Source organism: Psittacula echo (assembly GCF_963264785.1).
Source record: "Psittacula echo genome assembly, chromosome: 2".
Taxonomy (NCBI): Eukaryota; Metazoa; Chordata; class Aves; order Psittaciformes; family Psittacidae; genus Psittacula; species Psittacula echo.
The window spans coordinates 147441516-147468783 of NC_137737.1; the positions used below are offsets into that span (position 1 = coordinate 147441516).

The window sequence follows — 27268 nt, forward strand, 5'->3', positions numbered from 1 at the left end:
TCTACTTCCTCAACCTCACCCTCAACAGGAAAATCCTCCAAACCATTTAGCTGGTTGTTAGTTTGACTCCAAGCTCATATCTGAGCAATGACGAATGCAGGAGCATCCCAGCAGACTCAGTGACTCAGAACCGCCTTTGCAATCCAGTTCCTCTGCTCCTCCAGAAAACCACCTATTGCTATGAGCAGTAAATTACCCATGTTGCCACACATCCTCCAGGGAACTATTCAGGCCCATGAATGAAGGGGTGGAACCACATTTCTTTTTATCGCTGCCCTAATATGCTATGAGAGTGTTTGGGCACATAGGTTCACTTAACACAACATAACTCATTCTGGATTGTTCCCTTCCTGAGAATTGATATTCCCCCAAATTAAGCAGAATTACACTTTTAAGGATCTATAATAATAAACTCATTAAGCTAAACGCTTTGGTTTAAGTATCATTAATGGGTGATGATAAAGAATGACTAATTGATAATGATAAAGAATTGATAATGATAATTGATAATGACTAATCGATAATGATAAAGAATGACTAATTTAAGGCAAAGTTTCTTGAGGAAAAGTAATGCCTTTTAGAAGTTCAAGTGCAGGGTTGCAAGACTCACTTACAGTAGGTCAGTTCTCACTAGTCATGCAGAAATGCCAGAGTAGCATCCCTGTGGGCAGGGACAATCACACTGATACACTCTCCACACCCCATCTTAACTTCTGACCCAAAAAGTCACCAATACAAGCTTGCCAGACTGGGGGTCCAAATTCTGGATACTTCTTGGCCATTGTGAGACCACTGGCTGACAAAATCCTTAATGCTACGCTCATCATGAACAGCCCACTTTTCCATTCTTTTCAGAGGAAACTCAGGGCTGGGAGAAGGTGAGAGAGGACAACACTTCGCTGCAGGATCAAGCTCTGCCTGAGATTGGACCAGGCACTCTCCTCATGTAAAAAATCAGGGAATACATGTCTAAATTGAAACTCTGGTCTTCAGGAGACTGTGAGTTATAAGTAATCCTGGAGCATGCTCCATGTACGGGAAGGAATGATGGTCACAGTCTCTGGCTGTGGAAGCAAGAGAGGAACTCCTGTTGAGTTTCTGCAATAGAAAGGCTGGAACTGCCCAGTTCCTCCATCCTCTTCCTCTCCTACCACATCAGGTTAATCCTTTCTTAAATAGAAAAAGTAAACAAAACCAACCCTTTTACCCACTAAATACTCACGTACAGTGGGCAGAGCCATACCTGTTGAAACAAGTGGACTTGGGGTGGCCGTTTCTTTGCTAACTACTGAAGAGGAACAGTAGAGGAGCAGAGCATAATTCAAGCTAGCCAGGCATAAGTATGATCAGGTGCTTGCACAACCCATTCCTGCAGCACGAGGTTCTAGTTAATAAATTTTGCCAAAAAGCCTAACTCATAGGCCAAGCCAAATAAAAAAGGCTATCCCACACAGGAAACCTGGCAGGTATGTCCATACAGCTCTGCACCATGAAATGTGGACACAAGCTTGAGCATGCACTAACTCAAGTATTATAGCTGTGTTTTGCAGGAAAAATATACTTGTTATAATTAAGAATTTGGGCTCTATCACTGCTCACCAATGGAAATTCACTGTGGTGGGTAAAGTACCTTAGGTTTCTCCAGGAAGTGGATGGAGCCAGGAATACAAGAAATGGTGCCTGACTATTCAGGATTTATGGTCTGTTAGAGCCTGATACCTAAATCATTTTACCCAATGCCAGTATTATTTTTTCCCATGTTTTTCTTTTCATGATTCCCAGGGTGAACCTTTCTTGTTTCAATTTATGATTCTTGTCCTCCCACCAGTTACCACTGTGAAGAGCCTGGCTTAATCTTCTGCTGCTATGAGGTCCACCTGAAGCTGTATCTTCTTCAGACTGGACAAATACAGTTCCTTTAGCTCTCCCTTACATGGCTCCAACTCCAAACATCCTGAGGGCCATTGGCTGAACTTGGCTCCAATTGGTTTTCAATGCCTTTCCTGTCCTGGGGGAGCTCAAAAGGACACAGTCTCTATATGTGGTCTAACAGGTGCTGAGCAGGAGCATAATCCCTTGCATCAAGCTCCTAGCTGCACTTCCTCCAGCAGAGTCAGGATGCTATTAGCCATTTTTGCTGCCAGGACTCCCCAAAGCCTTCTCAGAAAAGCCAGTGAGCTCCAGCCCTATTGGTGCAAGGGACCAGCATTCCCAGATGAGTGAAATTGCATTTGTCCTTGATGAGTTTCATAAGGTTCCTGTTGGCCCATTCCTCCAGCCTGCCTAGGTCCTCCTGTATGGCAGCCCTGCCCACAGCATATCCACTGGTATGATTTATTATTGGTGAGATCCATGCTGATTGTTCCCAATCACCACCTTCTCCTTCATAAGCCCAGAAATGTGCCCCAAGAGGACTTGCCCCTTTCAAGTTCCATGAGGACCACAGTGATGCTGATGAATTTATAGTTCCCTCGATTGTCTTTGGCCTTTTTGAAGAAGGGTGCAATATTTACTTACTTCCAATCATTAGGAACCTTTCATGGTCTCCACATCCTTTTCAATAAGATAGAGAAGCCCTGCAGAGACATCAAACCAGTTTTCTTGGCATCTTGGATGTATCCTATCTGGTCACGTGGAATTTTCTGGTCAAACTCTTGCAAGTTCTCTGACTAAACACTCTTACTGCTTGTAGTTCTATTTGAACCCTTTCCCTAAGCACAGAGGAATGGGATAGCTTGTTGATAAAGATGGCAAAGAAACTTTAGAATGCCTCAGCTTTACCTGTGTCTGCTGTCCCTCCATAAAGCAGTGGTTCCACATTTTCCTTGCTCAGCCTTTTTATACTGACACTGCAGTGGAAGCTCTTATTGTTACACTTTCTGTGCAAATCTCAACTGCATTTAAGTTTTGGATCTCCTGAGGCTACCCCTACAAACTCAGGCAGTGTTTCTAGATCATTCCACCGTAGCCTGTCCCTGTTTCCACTTCCTCTATACTGCCTTTTACATTGGAGCTCCACCAAGCGCTCTCTTCAGCCACACCAGTCTATTGATATACCTGCTTGTAATTGTACAGTGAACACAAGACAGCTACCTAAGATCTTGCTACACCACTGTAGTAACACTTCAGAATGCTTCCTGCTCTCAGATAGCCAGGATTTTACGATCTGCTGTATTGTGAAGATTGTCACCTCACACCGTGCAGGCATTATCATCTGGCTTTCCCCACATGCAGAATGCACAGATACCTATAGTAAACAAAATGTTTTAAAAATTAATTCTAGTAAAAACGATCACAGAATCAATATGTACATTAAGAATATGTTTTCCTAAAGCATTTCAAACAATTGCATATGGGCATTCAGCAGATCCACTTCTTTCATTGCCTTTAACATGTTCAATCACTTAAGAAAAATAAAGAAGTTAGCACCTAGAACAATGGAGCGCCACATTTTTGACCACAGCCACAAGAATATGTAGGCATCTCTAGTTTCACATACAGTCTTAAACAGCACATATAGTTGTAGTTCAACTAGCTGAAATTGCTAGTAAGAAATGCATTTTGACACTGTGTATGATGATAAAAATAGTAAATGCATCACAGAGAGAGGGATTAACTTATGGTTATTTGGAAAGCATTGCTCTAGGTTGTCTTGCTTTAATAGTCTGCACAGGTACAAAAGCCATGGGTTGCCATCTCTTTTCTCTTTTATTAAAGTCATATGTAACCTACTAAACATACGTAAAAAAGAATGAGCAAGATCAAAGCAGTAGCTTAATCTGGGTTGGTTTATGCTTGTGTGGAAAGGGACAACAGCAAGTTGTAAAAGAGTTCAGTGCTTACCGGCTGCATGCAACACATCTGACGGCAGCCCTGGGGCCCCACCTTCCCTGGCCTGGGAAAATTTCTCCATGCGGATGTTTCAACACAGGGAGGAAAAGTTTCACTTGATTTTCATTAGGTGGGTGGGACCAGGAACTTGCATTGCCCTATTTTGCAGACAGCAGTAGCAGCCTAATAAAGCACAGTCACTAACTACACAAAACCCTCCATGGCTGGAAAGTGTGTGTGATCAGGTACATTTCTGAACCCCTAAGACCCTTAACATCCTCAGTGCTATATTTGTGCTTAAACCTCATTGAAGTCCCTCCTAATCAAGTGCAGAACTACAGATGCTGGGGCAGTACAGGGGCTGTAGCTCCTCTCTGGTATGATGTAGCACAGCATGGGAGCATCTGCAGAGCCATGACCTTCTCATACAATGCAATTTCATCACGTATCTTCCCTTATGTTGCATTTGTCTTTGCTTATGTGCTTTACAAAACAGGTGTAACTGTCTTAAAGTAGCCAGACATCAATGTCCTGGGTTCAGAGGGACAGTCAATTATTACCTTGGTCTTAATTGTTGCAGACATAGTTCAAGACATACAAGTAATATCTTTTTTGAAACAGATTTCAGTCATGAATTCTCTGTTCATTTTTCCTCCTTGCCAGATGTTTCAAGCTTTTGCTATCTTATTAACCTCTCAGCAGTGAATTGTCTAGCACGAGATGCCAATCTTCCCAACTTCATACAATAGAAGTCTTTATATCAGTTGCCCCACAACATTCCCTGAGCACGTGGGGCACTCTACCATGTGGCGGGTGGAAGGAGCAACAATGATGATCAGTCAGTCAGTAGAAGATTAAGTAAAACTGCAGAAAAATGTGAATGCAGAGTTGGCGGATGCTTAGCATGTGAGCTCAGGAATTTATTTCCCACTGTGAGCCAGTTTCTAGGTCTTGAAAATGCTTTAAAGCTTGTCAGAGAAAATCTAAAAGGTTGTCAGTAGATCCAAATGGAAATCTCAATTCAATAGCTCAGGAATCCAGAGCTATCTGCAAGTTCACATAAGCAAGAGAGCTTTCTCAGGACCTGAAGAAGCAGAAATACATTTTCTGCAAAACCAAGGGCAGTTACAAGCCTTTCTTTTCATTCTTGCTTTCTCAGATTTGAACATTTTCCAGTGCAGATATATGCCAGTGGACCCATTAAAGTTGAAACAAGAATATATATGTGTGCACTGCCCTGTCTTCTCCTTGGACAGAACAGTGTGTGACAGATGGTAGTGACCACACATGCCATGCCATTTAAAGATTCTAAAAGAGAAAATGAGAGAATAATAACAACAACAACAACGGCAGAAGAACCTTACATCAAAACTACCCAAGCAGCCATGACAGTTTGGGAAGCAGAGGAGGGGAGGTTAAGGAATAGAGACAGGTACCCTTGCTTATCCTCCCCACTTGTTCTAATTACATATTAAATTATGAGGATTCAGGCTGTGATTCCTAACACACAGAGATCTGACTGTAACTCAGAGATGTCACACTGCGTATGTCAGTCCCTGTGTTCGTCCCTTTTTGATCGTTGCAGATAGGTAAGTTTCTCTGTGCATGAGAAGGGTATTAGCCAGTTCCTATTCCAATGAAGGTGAGGCTCACTAGAAAAGCTGGAAATGAGAGCCAGGTGTTTGTATGGTCAGAAAAACATGGGAAGTAGAGGACAGATTTGGAAAAGGTTGAAGAGAGACCTTCATAAGCACAGCTCTTCTGTACTGGTTCATCCAGAAGACCAATTCCAGGGGAGGGAGCTGGACAAAGCCTTGCAGAAACACAGCACAATCCTACACTGAAAATATGTTTTCATTTTTTTGCTGATAAGGTTAGCAAAAACCTGAAAATAAAGATTTTCTAGAGAAGAGCCAGACTGGGACATGCAAAGATGTCCCTGGAAGGAAAAGGTTTGTTTAGGTTTGAGGTAAAGTGTGCAATTCAGTACTGGGCACCCAAAATGTGGGGTAGATGTGGATTCCCCTGATCACCTGTACAACTGCTTCTGTGGGGCTGGAAGACAATCAGTTTAGTTTGGGGGAAGCTGGAGGCATCTTTGTGTCTGCAATAGATACAAGAAGGAAGGAAGGTCTTTGCTTTATGTTTACCTCATAAGAGACCACGTGAATCTGTGACTCAGCTTCAGAGATACCACTCGTACTACTGACCAATATGAGAGGCTGAAAAGATCAGAAGTCTCTGGAAGGAAGTAGGGCAAGTTGACACAACTTCAGTCCTGGATGGGTTTGCTATAGGAACTTATTCTGCTAGGCTTTGACAGAAATAAAAACACAGACTTGGAGGGCAAAGAAGAAGAGCATAACATCTTTCATTCACTATGTCAAACATGCTTGGAACCAAGTATGTATGTTTATGGCATACACAGTCTCTTCAAGTTACATTAAGTCACTCCCTTCACTCAAACAGCCAAGGATTTTGACTCATTTTAAGCATCCTTTATATTTACTTCCATATCACTGCAGAAAACACTGAACTGGTTTGGTCCAGGGATTTCTTTCACCTAATTTAATTATCTGCAAGGTAGATGCCCACATCAGGCCTGGCCACCATAAACTTCCTTTGCAGTCAAGAAGCAGACACAAATGATTCATATGATCTATTCTCAGACACATACTTCAGTACAAAACAAACTGTTCCTCAGAGGGGGGTTGGAACTGGATGATCTTAAGGTCCTTTCCAACCCTAACTATTCTATGATTTCTATGTGGCTATGGCTATTTCTTTTCTGTTTCTAGTGGGGACTCCAGTCAGGTAGCTCAGAGATACACACAGGCAATTAGGAGAATTCCACCCTGGTTTCTTTCACTGTGCACCAGAAACCCAAAAGGACTTCATTCAAGGTTAATTATTTCTTTCAAATATAACTAGATATATAAGTGTATGAACACAACATTAGTCCTGTACTACAAATTATGTCTTCAAAGAACCCTATAAACACTAACTACAGACCAATTAGACTAACCTGTTAGTAAAATAATGCACAGAATACTGACCTATTTATTGTTTTGCTGTTGTGTAAAACTAATGAGCTGTGTTTTTTGACCACTGATTCACCCTTCTTCCAAATACTTGTGGATTAAAATTTAAGCTACTTAAATAGCTCCACAAAATTACTGGTAGGCAGAAAATGGCAAGGCAAGTATTTGAAATGCACTGCTACAGAATGTAAATACACAGAAGGGTATGTGAAAGTGAGGTCCCATTTCAAATTGGATTCCAGAGTAAAAGCATAATTTTGTTTAAAGGTGCAGGGAGACTGCTGTTTTATGTTTGGTTTTATTTTTTAATTATTGCCTTGTAAATTAACTATGGAATGTTCCTGATATCATCATCCTTTTCCCGCTCCTATCCAGCATCTCTGAAAATGTGCAAGTCCACAGTGAAGAGTTATGTACAATACAGGATGGAAACACTCATTACAAAAGAGAAGCATGTGCAAAAAGTGGAAAGATGTCAGGAAACAAAGCACTACTGAACATAAGAAACTATTTGCAGCTCTGAGTGAATTAATATTGAGTAAATTCTGTGGTTGTCACATTGAAATTTCTACCCAGAAATTGCATACATACTGTGTGTAACACTTATTTCCTCATGAAGGACGCCAGGCTAACAGGAATGCAGTTTAACTGGTTTAGGATTTATGAAAGAAAAGAGGAAAAAAAAAAATCAAACCTGTTTGCTTTCCTATAAACCAAAAGCTACTTGATCAAATGCTTAAACTTACCAAACCATTGTGAAAGAACCTGAGGCTGGGTTCAGTAAGAACTGAGTAGTTGAGATAGGCCTGAAGTTTCACAGTAATTCCTTGATTATAAATACTTGTCAGTTCATTACATTTGCAGCTGCGTTTCCTCCAGCCCCTTCCCTAGAATGGGAATCCCTTATGCAGCTGGAATTAACCACAGATTTTCCTGAACTCATGTTTTGTTTTAATTGAAAACATTATTCTCATGTGTTAGGCTAACTTCTGATGCTGCTTCACCACTTGGTGAATAAGAAACAGTTACTATTTGGAACTTGCCATCAGTATCAGGGCTGGTTTACAGAGGATGTAAGGCAGCATTTCTATCTGACATCAGAAAATTGTGCATTAGATAAAAGGTTCATGTTCTATACAGGGCACAGAGCTCCTGCAAACACCTGAGAGCCCCATGGGAGTTTATCATTGCAGAGAACAAGCAAACACATAATCTGAAGTTCAAGGTTACAGAACATGTATCTGTGCTTACTCTAAGTAATAAAAAATGAGAGAAACGCTGATCTATTGTAACCCATTCATCTCTACTGAGACCCTTGAAGTCCTCCAGGATGTAAAACACTGTAAACTTCACTCAAGAGAATACACTCCAGGTACTAATTTCCCTAAAATCACCTATACCTAAGAATATGCACACACCTCTTTATGAACAATTTTAATTTCACAATGAAATCAATATTCTTTCAGTACAAATAGATCACTGTGATGACCTGATTTTTGCCTTTACTTACTATGAGCACAGCAGCACACAGTGTCTAGAGGTGCAGAAGCATGGCTCAGTCCATGTGAAGGCTTCTAAAGGCTGCATCAGCATTTCTGACTTGAAAGAAAAATTGTAACAATGGATTTCATCTATCATCTTAAAATAGAAACAATGTCCATGTACTGTGCATTGCATAAAGAAGATAGGACATGGCACTGTATGTGGCTCAGAAGTTTTGCGTTTATTTTTAAACTGATATGTTAAGTACTGAAAATTAATTAATTTCAGCACAAGCCTAATCAAAGAGAAAAAGGGAACAGTTTTGCCTTGGTTTGACCCACTCTGTACCCTAACTTTCACTAGTTTTGATGCAAAGGAGGCAGAGGGAAACCATGGCTAGGGGAACAGGATCACTTCATTTGGCAGCAGCTCTGTTACACTGGTTTGTGCACCTTGAACTACAATGAGAAAGTTCATGAACACCAGTGGCATGGGATTCTTGGGGTCAGAGACTGTGTTGAGATGAAGCATAGTCAGTAAAACTTTTACAAGTCTGCCAGTGATTTGGCTGTTGAAGAACTCCCTCTCAGCCTTATAACTCCAGTAGTTACTGTAAGTAGCAACAGATGCTGGTAGAATAAGACCCTGCTATTTTAAGCAAACCGAAACTCACTACAAATATAGGGGTTACTTAATGCTGCTCCTACTTGCATTCAAATAGCTCTATCCTACTAAGTAATCAGATAAGGCATAATTATGTGTATATATTCTACCACTAAGATAAATTATTTTTATTTACAACTGAATAAACTCAAAGTGATTTGAAATCTATAGGTTCACTCCTTTTGCAGCAGTGTTTTTATGCTATTTCAAAACATTACTGAGCTTTTTTATACAAGCACACTTTAATGTCTCACAGCTTCTCCTTCCTGAATTCATTCATCACAAAATGAAGCCACCGTTGTCTTTTGCTTAATTATCCTTTGCCTTTTATTGGATTTTTAGCCAGGAATTTGCTCAATAAAACAAACAGTACCCAAAAAGCAAACAAGCTGCAACTGACAAAAAAAATGTGACTCCCTGTCAGCGCTGATAGTTCATCAAAACAACAGATACATATTCCTGACCAACAAGAGATAAGATTGGAGGCCAACACATTATAATTAAAGATTATTAATTAAGCTTTGTCTGACGACAAAGTGAGAAGAGACCCATCGTACTCATAGTACTAATGGCACAGAACTGTGCTGCATCCTGCATTGGAAGCACTTAGACAGCATGTCCTCCTGCCCGTGTTGCTGAATCTGAGTTCCTCTGCAACCAGCTGCATTGTTCATCCCTTACACCATGGAGAAGGAGGGTGAAAGGGGAAAAAAAACACTGAGTATAGCTGCTGTGCAGTCCATCTAATGGTTTCCCTGGGCAGTTCTGTCTTAAACAACCAGTGCCACTTACTCATCCCTCATCTACAAGAATTTTATGTTCTAGCTTGTACCCCAAGATTTTCCTGTTCTCTGCTGTGGATGATTCATGCAACTCATTTTTCCTGCTAGCTCACCTATGCCAAGAGCAGCACATTGATTTCTTGAAACATTTTCCCACTTGGTAACTTTGCTCTGCTCTGTCATGTCCCTCTCTACCAACCCAGCCTCCCACACCATGTGAGCTCAAGATCATAGAATCACAGAATCATAGAATAGTTAGGGTTGGAAAGGACCTTAAGATCATCCAGTTCCAACCCCCCTGCCATGGGCAGGGACACCTCACACTAAACCATGCCACCCAAGGCTTCATCCAACCTGGCCTTGAACACCGCCAAGGATGGAGCATTCACAACCTCCCTGGGCAGCCCATTCCAGCGCCTCACCACCCTCACAGTAAAAAACTTCTTCCCTATATCCAATCTAAACTTCCCCTGTTTAAGTTTTAACCCATTACCCCTTGTCCTATCACTACAGTCCCTACTGAACATCCAGCATCCTTGTAGGCCCCCTTCAGATACTGGGAGGCTGCTATGAGGTCTCCACGCAGCCTTCTCTTCTCCAAGCCGAACAGCCCCAACTTTCTCAGCCTGTCTTCATACGGGAGGTGCTCCAGTCCCCTGATCATCCTTGTGGCCCTCCTCTGGACTTGTTCCAACAGTTCCATGTCCTTTTTATGTTGAGGACACCAGAACTGCACACAATACTCCAAGTGAGGTCTCCTGAGAGCAGAGTAGAGGGGCAGGATCACCTCCTTCGACCTGCTGGTCACGCTCCTCTTGATGCAGCCCAGGATACAGTTGGCTTTCTGGGCTGCGAGCGCACACTGAAGCCGGCTCATGTTCATTTTCTCATCGACCAACACCCCCAAGTCCTTCTCCACAGGGCTGCTCTGAATCTCTTCTCTGCCCAACCTGTAGCTGTGCCTGGGATTGCTCCGACCCAGGTGTAGGACCTTGCACTTGGCATGGTTAAACTTCACAAGGTTGGCATCAGCCCACCTCACAAGCGTGTCAAGGTCCCTCTGGGTGGCATCCCTTCCCTCTGGCCTATAAACCGAACCACACAGCTTGGTGTCATCGGCAAACTTGCTGAGGGCGCACTCAATCCCACTGTCCATGTCACCGACAAAGATGTTGAACAAGACCGGTCCCAACACCGATCCCTGACGGATACCACTCGTTACTGGTCTCCAGCTGGACATCGAGCCATTGACCACAACTCTTTGCGTGCAGCCATCCAGCCAGTTCTTTATCCACCGAGTGGTCCATCCATCAAATTGATGTCTCTCCAATTTAGAGACAAGGATGTCGTGTGGGACAGTGTCAAACGCTTTGCACAAGTCCAGGTAGATGACATCAACTGCTCTGCCCCTGTCCATCAGTTCCGTAGCCCCATCATAGAAGGCCACCAAATTGGTCAGGCAGGATTTCCCCTTAGTGAAGCCATGCTGGCTGTCACCAACCACCTCCTTGTTTTTCATGTGCCTTAGCATGCCTTCCAGGAGAATCTGCTCCAAGATTTTGTCAGGCACAGAGGTGAGACTGACTGGTCTGTAATTCCCCGGGTCATCCATTTTCCCCTTCTTGAAAATGGGGGTTATATTTCCCTTTTTCCAGTCGTCGGGAACTTGACCTGACTGCCATGATTTTTCAAATATGATGGCCAGTGGCTTAGCAACTTCATTCGCCAGCTCCTTCAGGACCCGCGGATGGATTTCATTAGGTCCCATGGACTTGTGCAAGTTCAGGTTCTTAAGGTGATCTTGAACCAGATCCTCTCCTACAGTGGGCCCAAGGTCTTCATTCTCACAGTCCCTGCATCTGCCTTCCAAGACTTGTGTGGTGCGGTCAGAGCCTTTGCCAGTGAAGACCGAGGCAAAGAAGTCATTAAGAACCTCAGCCTTCTCCAGATCCAGGGTAGCCAGTTCTTCTGATAGCTTCCGGAGAGGGTCCATGTTGTCCCTAGTCTGTCTTTTATTTGCAATTTACCTATGGAATCCCTTCCTGTTATCTTTCACATCCCTAGCCAAGTTTAATTCTAACTGGGCCTTAGATTTCCTAACCTGGTCCCTAGCTTCATGAACAACATCCCTGTATTCTTCCCAGGCCACCTGTCCTTGCTTCCACCTTTTATAAGCCTCTTCTTTCCTTCAAAGTTTCCTCAGCAGCTCCCTATTCATCCAAGGAGGTCTCCTGGCCCTCCTGCTGCACTTCCTTCTAGCTGGGATGCAACTCCTGAGCTTGTAGTAGGTCATCCTTGAATATCAACCAACAGTCTTGGGCCCCCCTGCCCTCTAGGGCTGTATCCCATAGAACTTTACTGAGCAGGTTCCTGAAGAGGCCAAAGTCTGCTCTTTTGAAGTCCAGGGCAGTGAGCTTGCTGCACACTTTTCTCACTGTCCTGAGGATCCTTCTCTCTGCTCTGATGAGGCATTGTATTTTTAGGTTTGCTGCACCCTAACAAGTCTAAGAGGAATTTCTCAGTGTAAATGAAAGGAAAACTGGCATTTTGATTGCCTGTTATACTATGCTGCTAGAGAGCTGCAGTGCTACCAAGCCAAACAAATTAAGTGTTGGCATCCTTAGAACATGGAAATGATGTTATCACAACAGGTCAGAGACCTCATTCTGTTCTCAGTAGCACCAGCTACTGAGGATCTGAAGATCCTGGATCCTGAAGATCCAGGAGGATCTTTGTTCTGATGCCAGCCTCTCGGCTGTGTGGTGCCTGTGTGAAAGGACCTTAAAACCCCCTTAAATAGCCAGCTAAGGATTTCCTGCTTTAAAAGGCATCCTTGGATCATGGAGAACTAAAGTAGCCAGGTCAATGTCTTTCCTTTCACAGCTCTGGGCACAAAAGGTGCTTCTGTAGGAAGAGGCCATATCCAGTGTACCACCACAGACTTATTAAGCCAGACAGAAATCACTGCTTAGAGCAGCTCTGAGACCACTTTAACCTCTGGGGACTGGTTTGGTAAGAGCCATTCCTGGGACTAGTGGACCAAAGAGGTGCCACATTTATCTTCATCTCCTCTTTCCAGCATTCCTCCTAAGCTCAGTTTAACCAGATCGAATGATTTCAACAGTTACTTTTCCCTTAGTTTGATGATGCAAAAAGGAGCAGCATTCAATCAAAAGCCTGGCCCTACCTGTTAAAATAGAAACTGTCATGCTGCCTCCTGAGAAACCTCAACAATACACTGGTGTTTGCACAGTAATTCACAATATGCACTGGTCCAAGCATGACACTAAAGTTCTGTTACCACTGAGTAAATACACTATACAAATGACGCTGAAGGGTTTCCTTATCACTCACCTTATGCAAACCAGCTTAGTGCCTGTTTAATTTAACTGGCTAAAGGGGAATGACTCCTGAGTTTGTACCAGTATAAGATCAGAATCCTGCATGCATTTTCTAGGAGCTGTTAAATTAATTAACCCATAAACAAATCAGTCTGTGGTTTATACAATCAATTTCAGGCTTTCTATTTTTGATACATAATCAACCACAGGATTAAGAGAGTCTGTGTTCTGTCAAGAAAGAGAAGCTTTGCAAATCTAAAAGAAACACAGAGGGCTTTTGGGGGCAACTTCCTCCAGATAAGAAAGTAACTGGAAGAAAGAAGCAGATCCTGATACTATCAGACAAACCTTGCTCTGGCTTAGGGAGATCTGTTTGTGCAGATCTGGCTGTGAGCAAACAGAGCCACATGGGTAGCAAATAAGGTTACTATCATTTATGGCTTTTAAACTTTCCATCCCTTTGGCCATTTCAGCAGACCACCCTTGTGTGTATTGCAACACAAGACATGACATCAGCAGAGTTACACCTGCTGCCAGAGGTGCTTCTGATAATGCACTCGGATAAGGTGTTAAGGACCATGAATTCTTATATTGATATTACTTTCACTTACATTCAGCTCTTCCAGAAATGTTATGCCACATATCACAAAAGGTACTCTGAATCTTGCTACACAGCACTGCTGTATAAGGAGTTTTTATCTCCAGCATGATGTATGGCTATGTTTTGCAAAAAAAAAAAAATGTATTTATCCCTTCTTAATTTTTACTGCTTGTATATGATGGTTAACAGCTGACTACAGATTTTCATCATTTAATGCATTTTTCTAATGGTTGGCCACTTGGGAGAGGGAGGAATTTCAGCATTAAGAACCAGATATTTTGATTTCTATATATATTAAAAATTATAGATATTATTATACTTGGAACTTAAATCATCAATAATTTTTACCATCTAAAAATGATAGCAACTGGTTTTGTAGTTCTGTGACACTGCCAATTTTATATTTAGGCTACCACAAGCATAAGAATACAAAAGAGAGAGTTTGGACTTTATGTAACAGTTATTTAAGAGAAATGTTTAGTCCTTCTGACTGTATAGGCAGACCTTCCTATGTACAGTGAATCAATATACTTCTACTTGTTGACTGTGGTAGACTTGAAGCAGCATCATTAGTAACCCTGTAACATGCCAAGATGCAATTAGTTACATAAAAATGCTATTAAAAAGCAGTCCAACACAAACATGTGCTTTTGCCATGGAAACTTAAAAAACACAATCTTGATACTAATCTCTTAAAGAATCCAGGTTTTCAAAGACTCAAACAGTATATGAATCACTATATAAAGAATCCCACATGGCATTGTAGCACATCTTGCCCAAACACAGTAAAAATAAACAGCTACTTTCATTTAAATGATTAGGATTTAGGAAAAGGTACTACCATAAATCTATTGTGTGTCCGTGTATCTAACAGTGAAATTTAGACTTCATTGTGAAAAGCCACTAAAATTCAAGAAAATCAGTGTTAAAATGAAACTGCAGGTTAAAATGAGTGGTATTTATAAGCAAGAAAAGAAACGACTGCACATGGTATGTAATCATCAGTTAGATCCAGTGCTGCTGGAATTCACACAGATTAATTGCATGGCTGGATAATAAAACTGAAATGTTTATGACCAAGTGTTATTTGTACTTCCCCTGTATAAGATAAGGATAATCACATTTCTTGTTCCAAATCATAAACTGATCAACCCAGTTTTCCACCAACTCAGATTTCTCCCTCTGCAGGTCAGACTCAACAGATTTAAAGCCAGACTGTGAAATTAATTGGACATATGGTCTCCAGAATGCAACCCCAAGAACAAGCCACCTACACACCTAATCACTTAGGCACAAGTCTGAATCACATTCTCTTCCAAAACACACTCAAATCAGGACCCTCTGTGCCTCCAGAGCCTGCAGCCCTTCCTTGAAGATAAATAGATGGGACACAAGGTTTGCTTTTTAAAATAGGTATAGAGGAGGAATATTAATCACATTGATAACTGATGGGGTAAAGCACTCAAAAAAGAGGGGAGGTAGGGCTGAGTGCTTTCCTTCGCCTAATGGCAATTCAATCCCACATCTCCCATTTCTTAGATGTGCAAGAGGCATTCAGCTACAAGGGGTATAGGGACAAGGAGAGAGCACAAGAATACAAACTGTTGCTTCTTCCTCCTGTAGAAGCCACAATTTCAAAGCTAAGGGGCTAGTACTGCATTTCAGACGTGTCTCAAACTTATTTATGTACGAGGTATGTTGGACGCACGGGTGAGTTGTGTTTAGAGGAGCTCCCCACCAGGAGCTTGATTTGGGGAAGACAGGCATCTCAGGCTGAGGCATTTCTAGTCATCACAAAAGCACAACTGTGGAACAGCATAGATCTAAAAATAAAGGAATACAAACTTAAAGTCCTAACCGGTTCAACCTCACTGGCATGAAACCTTCTTAAAATGCAATCTTTAAAATCTCAGCTGTGTATGTTGAGGATAAGCACTCAGAAACAGTGCATGGGATAACACCAGGTGAAACAGTGCTTAGTCATCCGAGTGACAAGACACATCATCCTAAGCCACGCAGGTAGAAATAACAGAACTGCTACATCATAGAATCACAGAATTGTTTGAGCTGGAAAGGACCTTAAGATCATCCAGATCCAACTCCCCTGCTGTGGGCAGGGATGCCTTCCACTAGAGCAGGTTGCTCAGAGCCCCATCCAACCTGCCCTTGAACGCTGCCAGGGATGGAGCATTTACCACTACTCTGGGCAATCTGTGTCAGTGCCTCACCACCCTCACAGTGAAGTTTCTTTCTAATAGTCGAAATCTACCCTCCTTCATTTTAAAGCGATTTCCCATTGTCCTATCACTATATGTCACATCCTTCAGAAGATATTTATACTAAGCACAAGAAAATGCATTATAAGTGGTCTGTTGCATATGTACCCTCACCTACTCAAAACTTTCACATCAAACAAGCACTATTACTTTGAAGTAGTTGCGCATATTGAGCCAGCCTGAATGAAAGATACAGCTGAGATGTTTTTGGTGTTTCAAATGGGCAACCTAGTAGGTTCCTTAAAAAAAAAAGGTGCAACCTCATAATTTTGAAGCCTCAAATATCTGTAACCAGAAGCTAAGTAACAAAAGTTTGCTGACTGGCATCAGGAAATAATGTCCCAAGTGTGGCCGGGTCCGACTCGGGACTAATGAACGGGAGCACTGCACTCCAGAGCAAACACGGCGCAACCAGGAAAGCCGAAATCCGCCGGCCGGGCACAGCACGGCTGCAGGGCACAGCGCCCGGCGGGGATAAACCGCCGTGCCCGCCCGCACTGTTGCGACCTTCGTCCGGAGTACCCCGGGCGCGGTAACTGGGGCAGGCCCATTCCCTGGCACCCGAATCCACCCGCCCAGGCCCGGGTGGGAGGAGCGGGAGGGGTCCACCCGCTCAGGGCCGGGCAGGAGGAGCGGGCGGGGCGGCGCACACAGGCTCGCCCGCACCTGCTCCGTCCTTCGCCACCTCCTCCTCGCCCACCTGGCCGCGGGTCGGCCGTCCCCGCCGCGCTCGGCAGCAGCCGCCGCCGCAGCAACATGTTGCCCAGGAGCGCCTCGTCCATGCCGCCGCCTCCCAACCCCGCTGCCTACTTCCCGCCTCCCCGGGTCACGCTGCCCTCCGGCCTGGAGATCCTGCGCACCTACTCGGGAGCCGTCATCTTCCTGGAGATCGTGAGTGCGGGCGAGGGGTGGTGGCACCGGCCCTCCTTCCCCTCAGCGCTCCGCAGCCGGTGGGACGGGAGAGCTTCAGTCCCGCTCCTCACCTGCCATTTTGTGTGAGGGAAGGGTGCGGCGGCCCCGCCTGCGGCAAGGGGGAGCCCCCGGACTGCCCTGCTTTGGTCCCGGGCCGGTGTCTGGGACACGGAGCTGTGCCGGAAAGGGCAGCGGGACCCGGCCCCGTTCCCTCCAGCCTGCCCCGGCGTGTTGGCTCCCCTCGAGGCCGGTGGGGAGCGGCGCTTCCCCTCGGTTTTTCGGGCAGCACCAGGGGCTGTGGAGATGGGTTACATGGGGTTGTTTAAGCTGTCGAGGACTTTGGGCCGCACAGAGTGCCCGACTCAAACCCGCCATGGCGAGTTACGCTGGTTCTTGCCTGCGTGCGTGTGTTACGGGTCCTGTACAAACTCCTACAAGTATGTTTAATTTCATGGGTGTTTTAGGCCTTACTGAAGGACGTTTGAGTTAAGGCTGAGTATGAGCCTCTGCAGAGACGCGGTGCTAAGTAGTAAGAGGAAAAATAAACAACCTTGGCAAAAGTCATCTGATTTTAATAATGTTTTTTTTCGTGGGGTCATAGCAGACTACTGTTTGGGTCCTGGCCTGTGAGATGGATCCCACCCTGCAAGCTGTAAAAGCACCCGAGGAAAGAGCTTGGAATACAAGCCCAGGTGCTAAATCAAGCAGTGAATCAGTAGGGACAGAAGGGTAATTAGGTTGGCCAACATCTGACACCCTACCTGAAGTGGACAGGAGTAGGTAGTATGAGGGAAACAGCATAACAGGGAGCACTGAGTCTCTGCAGTAGATATCTAAACGTATTTTTAAAGAAGCCTGCAAGGTTGCATATTCAGAGTACTGCAAACATTTCACGTGTCTCTGCTTTTTAACAGCTGCTTTGTGCTATCCCTTCTGCTTCCTCTCTGCCCATCACTATCTGGTCTCTGAGTAACAGACTTGCACCTGCAGTCTTGTGGAACTAAAGAAAGTTTTGTTCTTCACAGCAGCTAAAAAAGGAACCCTAGAGAACAACTTGAAGGCTAGTATAGAAACCCTTGGGAGCTTTAAACTAGACTAGCAGTGCATCTTTACATATATGGTGTTGCAATGTAAGATGAGAAAGGAACCAGTTAATTTTATACCAGGCATCTTTTGAAAGGTATCTCTCATCCAACCTTAATTCAAAAGAAATTTCTCTGAATCTGAAAATGTAACCTCTGACTTTGTAGTTGTAAATCTGTAGGAATTAAAGCCGGAAAGTAGTAACTTGCTTGGAAATTGATGGTAGCTGTCACTACACTGCAGGCTGGATTATGAAGTTAAATCTTTCTGTAATAAATGAATATATTTCAGATGGCAATTAAGATTTTCTCCAGTTATCTTTTTTTATAAAGAGACAGGATTTGCAGGGAGAAATAGTACCTTCCTTAGGCCAAGAGCTGATTAAACTGGGCAAGCCATAGAGCACATAAATTCTCCATCAGCCCATCATGGCATAGCATCCCCACCACTCATTCAGTGTGATCAGCATGCTGAAAAGAAAATTGGTGGTGCTGAATTCTTCCCTAGGTTATAATAATTCTGGAAAGCTGAGTGTTTTTCTAGTCATTATTGCATAATTTGCAACTTGCCTTATTCTCTATTCTAGTTTTCTCTTTATTGCTTAATATGTTGTCTTTTTTTATTACAAATGCATTGAAAAAGAAAATGCAGTTTCATCTCTTTTCTATATCTCATCTGTTTAGGACTGCAAAACCAAACAGTATGAAATTGAATCCAAATCTGATGTACTTCCTTGTCATGTGAACTAGTATATTGAGAGAGATTTGCGTGTGTGTGAATCATGTTTTCACATTTATTATATTTCCTACAAAATGAGAATAAGGGTAACATTTTCAGCATCACCACACAAGTCACCTGGGTCTGTAAATCCCATTTTCAAGATTAAGAGCTTTTAAGAATTTCTGAGTGGGTTCGTCTTATCACCACTTAGTGCCTATCATTTCTGAGAATGGCACTTGGGCCCTCTGAGTACATTTGAAGTGTTGCCTCTTGGTTTCTAAAAGTAATTTGAGGACGTGTTGATTGGTGATATTAGTTCTTACACAGAAAGGACTGAATAAAAGTTGTCTGTTCATTGTCTGTGTTTTTCTCCTTGCAGCTGTTTGGAACAATAGTCTGGATTTTGGTAGCTTCTACCCAAGTTCCACTGCCACTGCTGCAGGGATGGGTAATGTTTGTAGCGGTGACTGCATGGTTCCTGTCCATTGTGTTCCTGTGTGTGTTCCTCTTCGGTTATGCAAATAGAATCGCTGTCAACTGGAACCAGACAGTAAGATTTTTTTCCTTATTTGAGGACTCCCTTTATTTTATGAACTGGAAATAATTTCATGAGAAGTACTGATCCAGAGTCTTAATGCCAGGCCTTCTGTTTTAGTGGAAAGGTTTTCAAAACAGGAATTCAAAACTTAAAAAAGCAAGAGCAGGGCTATAAGGACGATGGATGAAATACAGGACCTGTTTTATGATGGATGCTGAAAGAGTCCAGCTTTTGAAACTGAAAGAGTATACTGGTCCTCTCTGAGCACATAAAATGCATGAGCAGCAGGAAGAGAACTAGTTTAACAAGGCATGGCAACAAATTCATATAAATGGACAAAAATAATCGTGGACTGGAAATGGGAAAATATTTCCCGACTATTAAAGAAGTGGTAGCAACACTGTGAATAATGGGGGTACGTGTAATTGCGTAAAGGAAGTGGTACATTTATGAACACACAGTGTGATGTGGTTATCTGAGATAGCATGGGCTGTACTAAAGAATCCAGTCTCCTCTAATTCCTGAGAAAGTCTTGTGCTGACTTTTGGTTCAACTCCTTAAAGCCAGGGTAGCATTAATGAGTGGTTGTTAGACCTTAGGTAGTCAAAGGCAGCATAACCTGTAGTATGATACAGCTTAACATCTTTCTAGGAAGCTTAAAGTTTATCTTTCTTAAAGGAAACCTGGTGAGACAACAAATATTACACTCTATTCAGCTTTTCTTCATTGTGGAGACATGACTTGATTCTTGCTGTAATGGATTGTTGTGGCTTGTGCCAATAGTTCTCACAGTCTGTACCTTTCTGTTAGAAAAAGGAATTTGTTCGTTCCAGTTTTTGCCAACCACATGGATACCTCAGGTTATTGATTGCTAATTTACATGCTTCTTTCTTGGCATAAACTGTTTTATACTTTGGGGTTTTAGCACTCAAGTAGTTGGGCATGAGATGGTATCACTTTCTTATATTGTTGGAAGTCAATAATAAGAGGTGGCAAAGCTATGATGAGAATTTCCAAAAAATCTTCCAAAAGGACCTGAACTTCTAAAATATTAAGAATGTCTGTAACTCCTGGTCACCTTCACCTTCTTCCTGTGCAGCTTAGTTTTCCTATTGATGCTTTTCTTGATCACAGCTGGAATTGCATGCTTCATTATCAGCATCTGTAGTTTTTTACCTGTTCAAGTTATTCACAGACATTCCCTTAAAACAAAAGGTCTTTAAAGCAAATTGTAATGCTTCATGAATTTGGGGCTGCAGCTCATCAGTGGTAAAAAACTAGACTCTATTAAAACGAACTTTAGCACTTTGATAGCAAATACCCACAGTGTCAGCTTTACAGCACAATACAGGCAGTAATTACACAAATAATGAGTTACAATTACAGAGACCTTTACTGGGATCTATGCTGTGACATCATCACAAGTTATGATGCAACAAAGCCCTTGAGCATGTGCATAACTTAAGTAAATTATAATGTGTCCTAGGTTTCATTGAAACTGTCAATTTACAAGTTGCTGGGTGAGGGCATAACCCTTTATAGATTGAAAATGCCATACAAAATGTTCATCTTACAACGATTGTGTAAGTGTGTCTTATGCATTGGCTACCTGATGCTGCAGTGATTTGTAATACTATTAATTTTGTCCCCTTGTAAGGGATACATTACTGAAAAACTTTCTATGTCAGGAAATTGCTACATGACTTGTTTAAAAGCTGCATCTGTGGGACGGTGTAACTTAACCTAAAAAGCTGTCATAACTAAGTCAACATAAATGAATGCAGAGCAAATTGTTTTATTTCTAACGTGGTAGCTGATACCCAGCCCCTTCCAGCTGTCAACAAAATAACACTAGATAGATCTTTGGACCACTATTTTCAGGTACCCAAATGTCTGTAACTTGTTGGCTCTAAATTCCTTAGCAGCACTTCACAAGGATTTTTTCCCTTCTGTTGCAAATAGTGTTTCTAGTAATTGTTTTATTTTATAAAATAAAAAAGTGTACCTCTTTGCTTTAGGTTGGCATTTAGATAAATACATGGGGTTTGCCATTTCATAAATTAAATTTACAGAAGCTACAGGTCATTAGAAAAATGGTAAGAGTCATGCTTAGTTGTATTGGAGTAGTAGAGATTCATGCACAAATGTGATTTAAGACTCCAGGAGCTTAAATATAAGTTTGAAAAATAGCATGGGATTCTGACAGCCCTGCATTTAGTAATACCTTACATTAGTATCAGTGGAGCTACTTTTAGTACTTACAATGTAGATACTAATACGTAGTAGATATATTGATATTAGTAAGATACTACAGAGTGAAAAGATAAGAGAAAATACAGACCTTAGGGAGGTACATCGCTCAGTACATCACTGTATTAAGCCAGATGGTATGATAAATACTGTCCTTTACAGCCTGATTCACAACACACTCATTTACAAAATTAGATGTGAACTAGGATAACATGCAGATCTGGTAGTGTTTTACATAAACTTTGTGTGAGGTTTCAATGGTTGTACACATGTGGGGGCAAGGAAGGATTAGGCACCACGCTAACAGGTACTAAAAACCAAAAAACCCTTGGGGGTTTTTGGTCACAGAAACCATAACTGTACAAAGGTGAAACCTTACTGATGCTACATAGCTTCACTGTAATTGCTGCTGGGTGAAGAAAATTAGAGGGTTTGGCAGGAGAATGAAGGAAATGAAAGAGTTTGTCTTCTGAAAATCTCTCTCCTGCACACAGTCAGCATTGTCTTCCTCATGGAGCTCCTTTACGAGCAGTGGTGCCAAAAGCATACAGCTGGTAACACCGTCATAGTTGTGCGCTAAGTAGCCCAAGAATAATGGATGTCCCTGATTACCCGTTGACACAGGCCTTTCAAGGTGCTGGGATCCTGTGCTATGAAATGGGTAATTCAGGCTGTGATGTGGGGTTTAGTACTTGTCACACAGTGAACACACACCAGCCTGTGGTCTGATGTGGTGCCACAGGCGGTAGCATAAAAACTGAGTGTGTCTGCCAGCTCCAGTGAGCTTGGGAGGCCACAGCAGTAAACGTCTGATGGGGTGAGTGCCTCCTCAGCTGCAGCAGAGCGCTGCAGCTTCTCCCATGCTTCAGTGCACTCGTGCTAGAGTAGGTCCCTGGGATTTTTTTTACTGTGAGGTACAGAAGTTACAGCAGAGCTGGAGACTTATGGAGTGTGTCTTGTGCCCAAAGTTTGAGATTGGGCAAGCATGACATGTAAAGGCTACCAGTTAGGTCAGGAAGCCACCCTCTGCCCCCTTCTCAGTTGTGTTGCTGTCAGTGGGGCTTCCTTGTGATACTCCAAGGGGAAGTAATTGTTTTTAAAAAATTGGAGGGGGAACAGAAACAAGAAAATCCCAAATCAATGGAAAACCAGAACTTGGGAATTACTGCAGCAGTTTTGCCAAAACTTGGATTCCCAGTCATTAGGAAAAGCAGTGCGCTCTATGACTTAACCTCAAATGATCAGATGATTCTTCATTAAAAAAAAATTATTTTCTGAGCTAATTGGAATGGGAAACTTATAGCAGCTTATATCATAACTTATCAGAACTGACTAGGGTGTGATTTAAGAAGCTTTAGCTGCTATAAAATGTGGAACAACTGATGAGTTTGAAAAGCAAAATCTTCCAATAATAGGAAAATTTCACACCTACAAAGAAACAATTGTCTAAATAGAGAAATGCAGCACATTCTCACTTTGATATTTGATATAGTCAGTAGGTAAGGATCTTGCACGGTAATTTCTAATGCATATGACTGCTGTCTGCTGTTGTGATGGACTTGCACAAGGGTTCTCACTCTTGACATACTAGTAGTCCCTTGCACTCAAGTGAATTAAAAGTGCTGGAGATAGCGTATATAACGTGGATGTCATCAAAAAGCATACATTTACTTGTGTAGAACTTAAAAAATTGTGTCTATGGCCTTTGCAGACCTGCTTGGGTATGGACACAGGAACTGAATGCAGTGCAAACGTCAGTTTTACAGACTCACAACAGAAGATCTTGAAGGAATATTTTAGATGTTTTAAAACTGTACTGGCACATGTCTTGCTTCTTGCTGTGTGGAAACAGCGAAGAGATTTAGGCAACAAAGCTACTTTTTCATGTGCTCCAATAATAGAATTAGAAGTGAGAGTTAGACGTTTAAACCTTTTGTTCAGCTAGCATTCACCACAGAAGAGGGAAGAATTGCCTAGATAAGGCAAAGAGAGAAGCATATTTTAAGTAAGTCCTGACTCCTGTCCCCTCAAGTCCTGGGCATTTTGTTCCACAATATCATTAAGTACTTCCAAATTACTGTATTTTGTGTAGAGCCAAGTTAGGGAGGGTTGAGGAATGTCTCAGTTCTTGGATTCTGATCTTTTCAAGAAATAAACTTCAGCTGTATCAAGATTGAGGTGTTTCTGGTCATTCACAGAAGCAAAATTTAAGCATCCAAGGGGGACTTCTGGAGCTTAGGTTATAGTTAAGAAGGGATTTGGGGGATGGCAAGCTTGTATTGTACTGCTTAAATTGTGATGAAGTTGCCCTATATGTTCCTTCTCTTTTATGTAAACTGTATGAAGGGAGAGTTCTGTAAGCTCTAAAAGCTTTAAAGTGATCTAAAAGGTCAGTATATATACATATAGATGAGCACATGCCTTTAACTTGAAGGAATATATGGTTTGGAGTGAGTTGCCTCTTATCACTGATTATGTTAGTGAATTGCTTACAACCGCAAGCAGCTGTGAAAACATGTCCAGGTTAAGCTCTCAGATGGATTTAACACTGCTTGTCTAAAGTTAATATTGTCAGTGCTTGTTTCATGTTTCAGTGGTGGGGTTCATTTGTACTAAGGCTAGAAGAATTAGGTAAGTATTGCAGCCTAAACTGAGTCTGTCATTTGCTTTTCAGGATTTTCTTTTCCATGGGGCTACTTTTGTCTTTTATTTTGGAGCTTTTCTACTGCAAGCAGCAACTACATCTCTGCATCACTTTCCCCGCAAATTCAATTCCACCTCACAAGAGAAGATTATGGCAGATCATGAATATAACATAAGCATAGCAGCCTCGGTACGTATTATGTATTTATATTTGGGGAACAGAAGTCTGTTGTGAGCCTTTGTAGCCAACTTGGGAACTTAACTGCAAGCTGGAATAGAAAGAGGAGCTGTGAAAAAAAGGGATTGTCTTTGAGAGTACCAAATAGTGTACATCAGAGATGTGCATAAAATATTGGAATAAGCTAAAGCTAATGTGGTAGGTGCTCAGTTGCTACTCTTCACTGTAGTGTCATAAATATATGATCATTACAGTTCATAATTTTTAGATGAGATATTTTGTAAAAGCAATGTTGGTTATTGGAATAGAAGGAAAAGGTAACAACTGAGCCTTCATCAAAGCATCGTGTGAATTTCATGCCTGTGCTCAAACCTTCAGTGGTTTCTTTTATACAATTTAGATAGTCCATGAGGAAAAATCCTTGGACTTATATCAGGTATAAGAGTTACCTGTAAGGGTCCTGCTGTGTTTTGTGGCAAAGGTTAGAGTGCTTTTTTTTTTTTATAGGCTAACCTCAGACTTCATTTTTCTCACTGTAATTGCATCATCACTGAATCACTGTATCTAGTGATGTGGGTGTGCATAGCTGAGTCAGAAAATACACCAGGTTCTAGCTTTCTCCCTGGTTGGACTCCTGAAAGGCAAGTAGAGGTGTGCCTGTAGGATGAACTTAAAGAACCAGAACTACTGCTGTTATGTTTTTCGTACCATCCAGAGGGTCTTGCATATCTCAGAGAACTGTATATATATATTAAGCTTCTAAAACCCTCTGTGGGTATTAGTTGTCCTTAAAACTAAATGCACCATTAATTTTGCACAGTAAATATCTTCAGTTCATCTTAAGATAGAAACAGGTGAAAGTAAGGTGTAAGGTTCACATCCTCCCTACAAGAGGAGAATAAAAAGAAAAAGCCTTTTGCTTTGGCTAAGCAAGTCTGATGGGGTGAGGTGAGCATGTCAGTCTCCAAGTCCAGAGTGCCTCACCATCACCCACTTGCCAGTAACACACTAGATCACATCTGCTGCCTGTATGGCCCCAGGGCAAAAGGACAGAGTTGGTGTCTCATAACTGCACCTGAACTAAGGGAAGGCTTTGAAATAAGTATCTCAAAATTTTACCTGAAATTGTAGCTTTCCAGTCCTTCTTCAATGTGTTCAGGTCCCACTGAATATATGGTCTTTTCAGTCATTTTGTCTGACAACAGGAGATTGGGAACTCCAAGAGACTCTTTTCCCCTTCTATCCTATTTTTTCAAAGGAGAATTTAGTTCTTCACGCTCCTCAACTCCCTGTCAAGATAGGGGAGGAGGAGACTATTCTGTAACTTGCTTCAGTATTTTTAATTAAGAGATGCTGAGAAATGATGTATCAGATAACTGTAGTCTTCAGTGTCTTTGCATTTTTTCTAAAAGTATATAATTAAAAAGTCAGGACACTCAGAAAAAAGCTGTAATCCTTTAAAACTCTTCATTAGAACAGTCCTGTGATCTACATGGAAAAATACAAAAGGTTTCTAACATTTTGTCTTTTAAAATTACTTTTGTATATTGTGATTAAAAATACACATATTCATTTTATATGGGTGATAGTTCTACTGCGTAGCATCTATTGAAAACTTCAATTGTCAATTTATCACTTGTGTGGAAAGCAAGTAGGTAGGTTGTTATGACATGATTGAATTCTTATGTTCCAAGAGACAGAATCCATCGTGAGCACCTGACAATATGAGAAACTTCAGCAATTCAGTTTCTCATTTCTTCCTTCTGGTTTACATTACATATTCAAGTTTGCTGTGCAATGACCTTCAAATCTATACAGTTCAGTGCTTGGGCCATAGTAACTTCCTGGCATTTCTCAGGAGTTGATTTAATGGCTGGTTATCTGGTCTGGTCAAGGAGGCCAAATTTGAAGCTGTTTCTCTACTTTTGCGAGTAAAAGGGGTCTGTTTAGAGGGATGTCTTCTTAGCTGTTGCTGGTAAAGGCATTCTCTTGGAAACAAATTGGAGATTGTTTAATCAGTCTAGATAAGAGGAAACTAAAATACACAGTGTACTTACACACAATTACTTTGTTCCATAACTTATGCAGACATTCTGCTTCATATTCTATTTCAAAATGTCATCTGAAGTCAGCAAGTCAGTGAAAAGCAGTAAATGGAATTATAACAGGTTAATAGAAGACTTCAGAGGATGCTAAACCTGTCTTTACCTTCAGCATTTTGGCTGGGGGAGGTAACTTTTGAATAGTTTGTGTTCCTGTATTCATTTAGAATAGAAAAAAACTCAAATGTAGAGCAATATAAAGTGTGTTTCACATTTTTCTTTTTTCTTCTTTCTTTTTCCCCCCTGCTCCTCCTCTAGATTTTTGCCTTTGCAACAGCTGTTTGTTATGGTTGCAGCACAGCCCTGGCATTAAGGAGATGGAGGCTATAGCAGTTGAAGAAAGGTTGATGCCTGAGTGTTCTGCATCAGATCAAATTAAGTGCTACTTGTCTGTTTTACTGTAATCTAATTCCAAAAGACTTATTTTTTTTGCTTTAAATCTGTTTCAAAGTGCTGAAATGCAAATAACTCCTCATAAGGATTTCCCTTACAGAAAATGAGTTTGCATCTCCTCCCTTCTAATTTTTACTTTTATTCTGTACTCATGAAAAGCATACTCATTGTATGGTATTACAGAGTTCAGGTCAGTTATGTCATTAGCAGATAAGAGAATTCTAGTTCTAAATCAGAAGAGGAAGAAGATGGAAACTAAACCCATGTATTAACTGCATAGGCAGCTAAAAGGCTCCTCCCTTATTAAGTCCTGGGATTGGGCCTTAAGTGTTTTGCAGCATTACAGTGCATTCCATGCAGGTGGAGTCTTGAGGCTCCTTTTAGAGTCATGGGTTTTCTATGTGCTGCTCCTTGTGCGGTCAGAGCCCAAGC

The 27268-nt window shown here is 41.9% G+C and overlaps 1 protein-coding gene across 1 annotated transcript; it reads left to right on the forward strand.

Annotated features, from left to right (window-relative positions):
• Positions 1–16773: 16773 nt before the first annotated feature.
• On the forward strand, positions 16774–26773 carry MAL2 (mal, T cell differentiation protein 2; the record flags this gene model as incomplete). The annotated part of the gene is made up of 4 exons (XM_080611823.1): positions 16774–16908; positions 19112–19282; positions 24195–24353; positions 26702–26773. 4 exons carry the CDS (start codon positions 16774–16776, stop codon positions 26771–26773), a joined length of 537 nt encoding a protein of 178 aa, XP_080467949.1.
• Between the last annotated feature and the right edge of the window lie 495 nt (positions 26774–27268).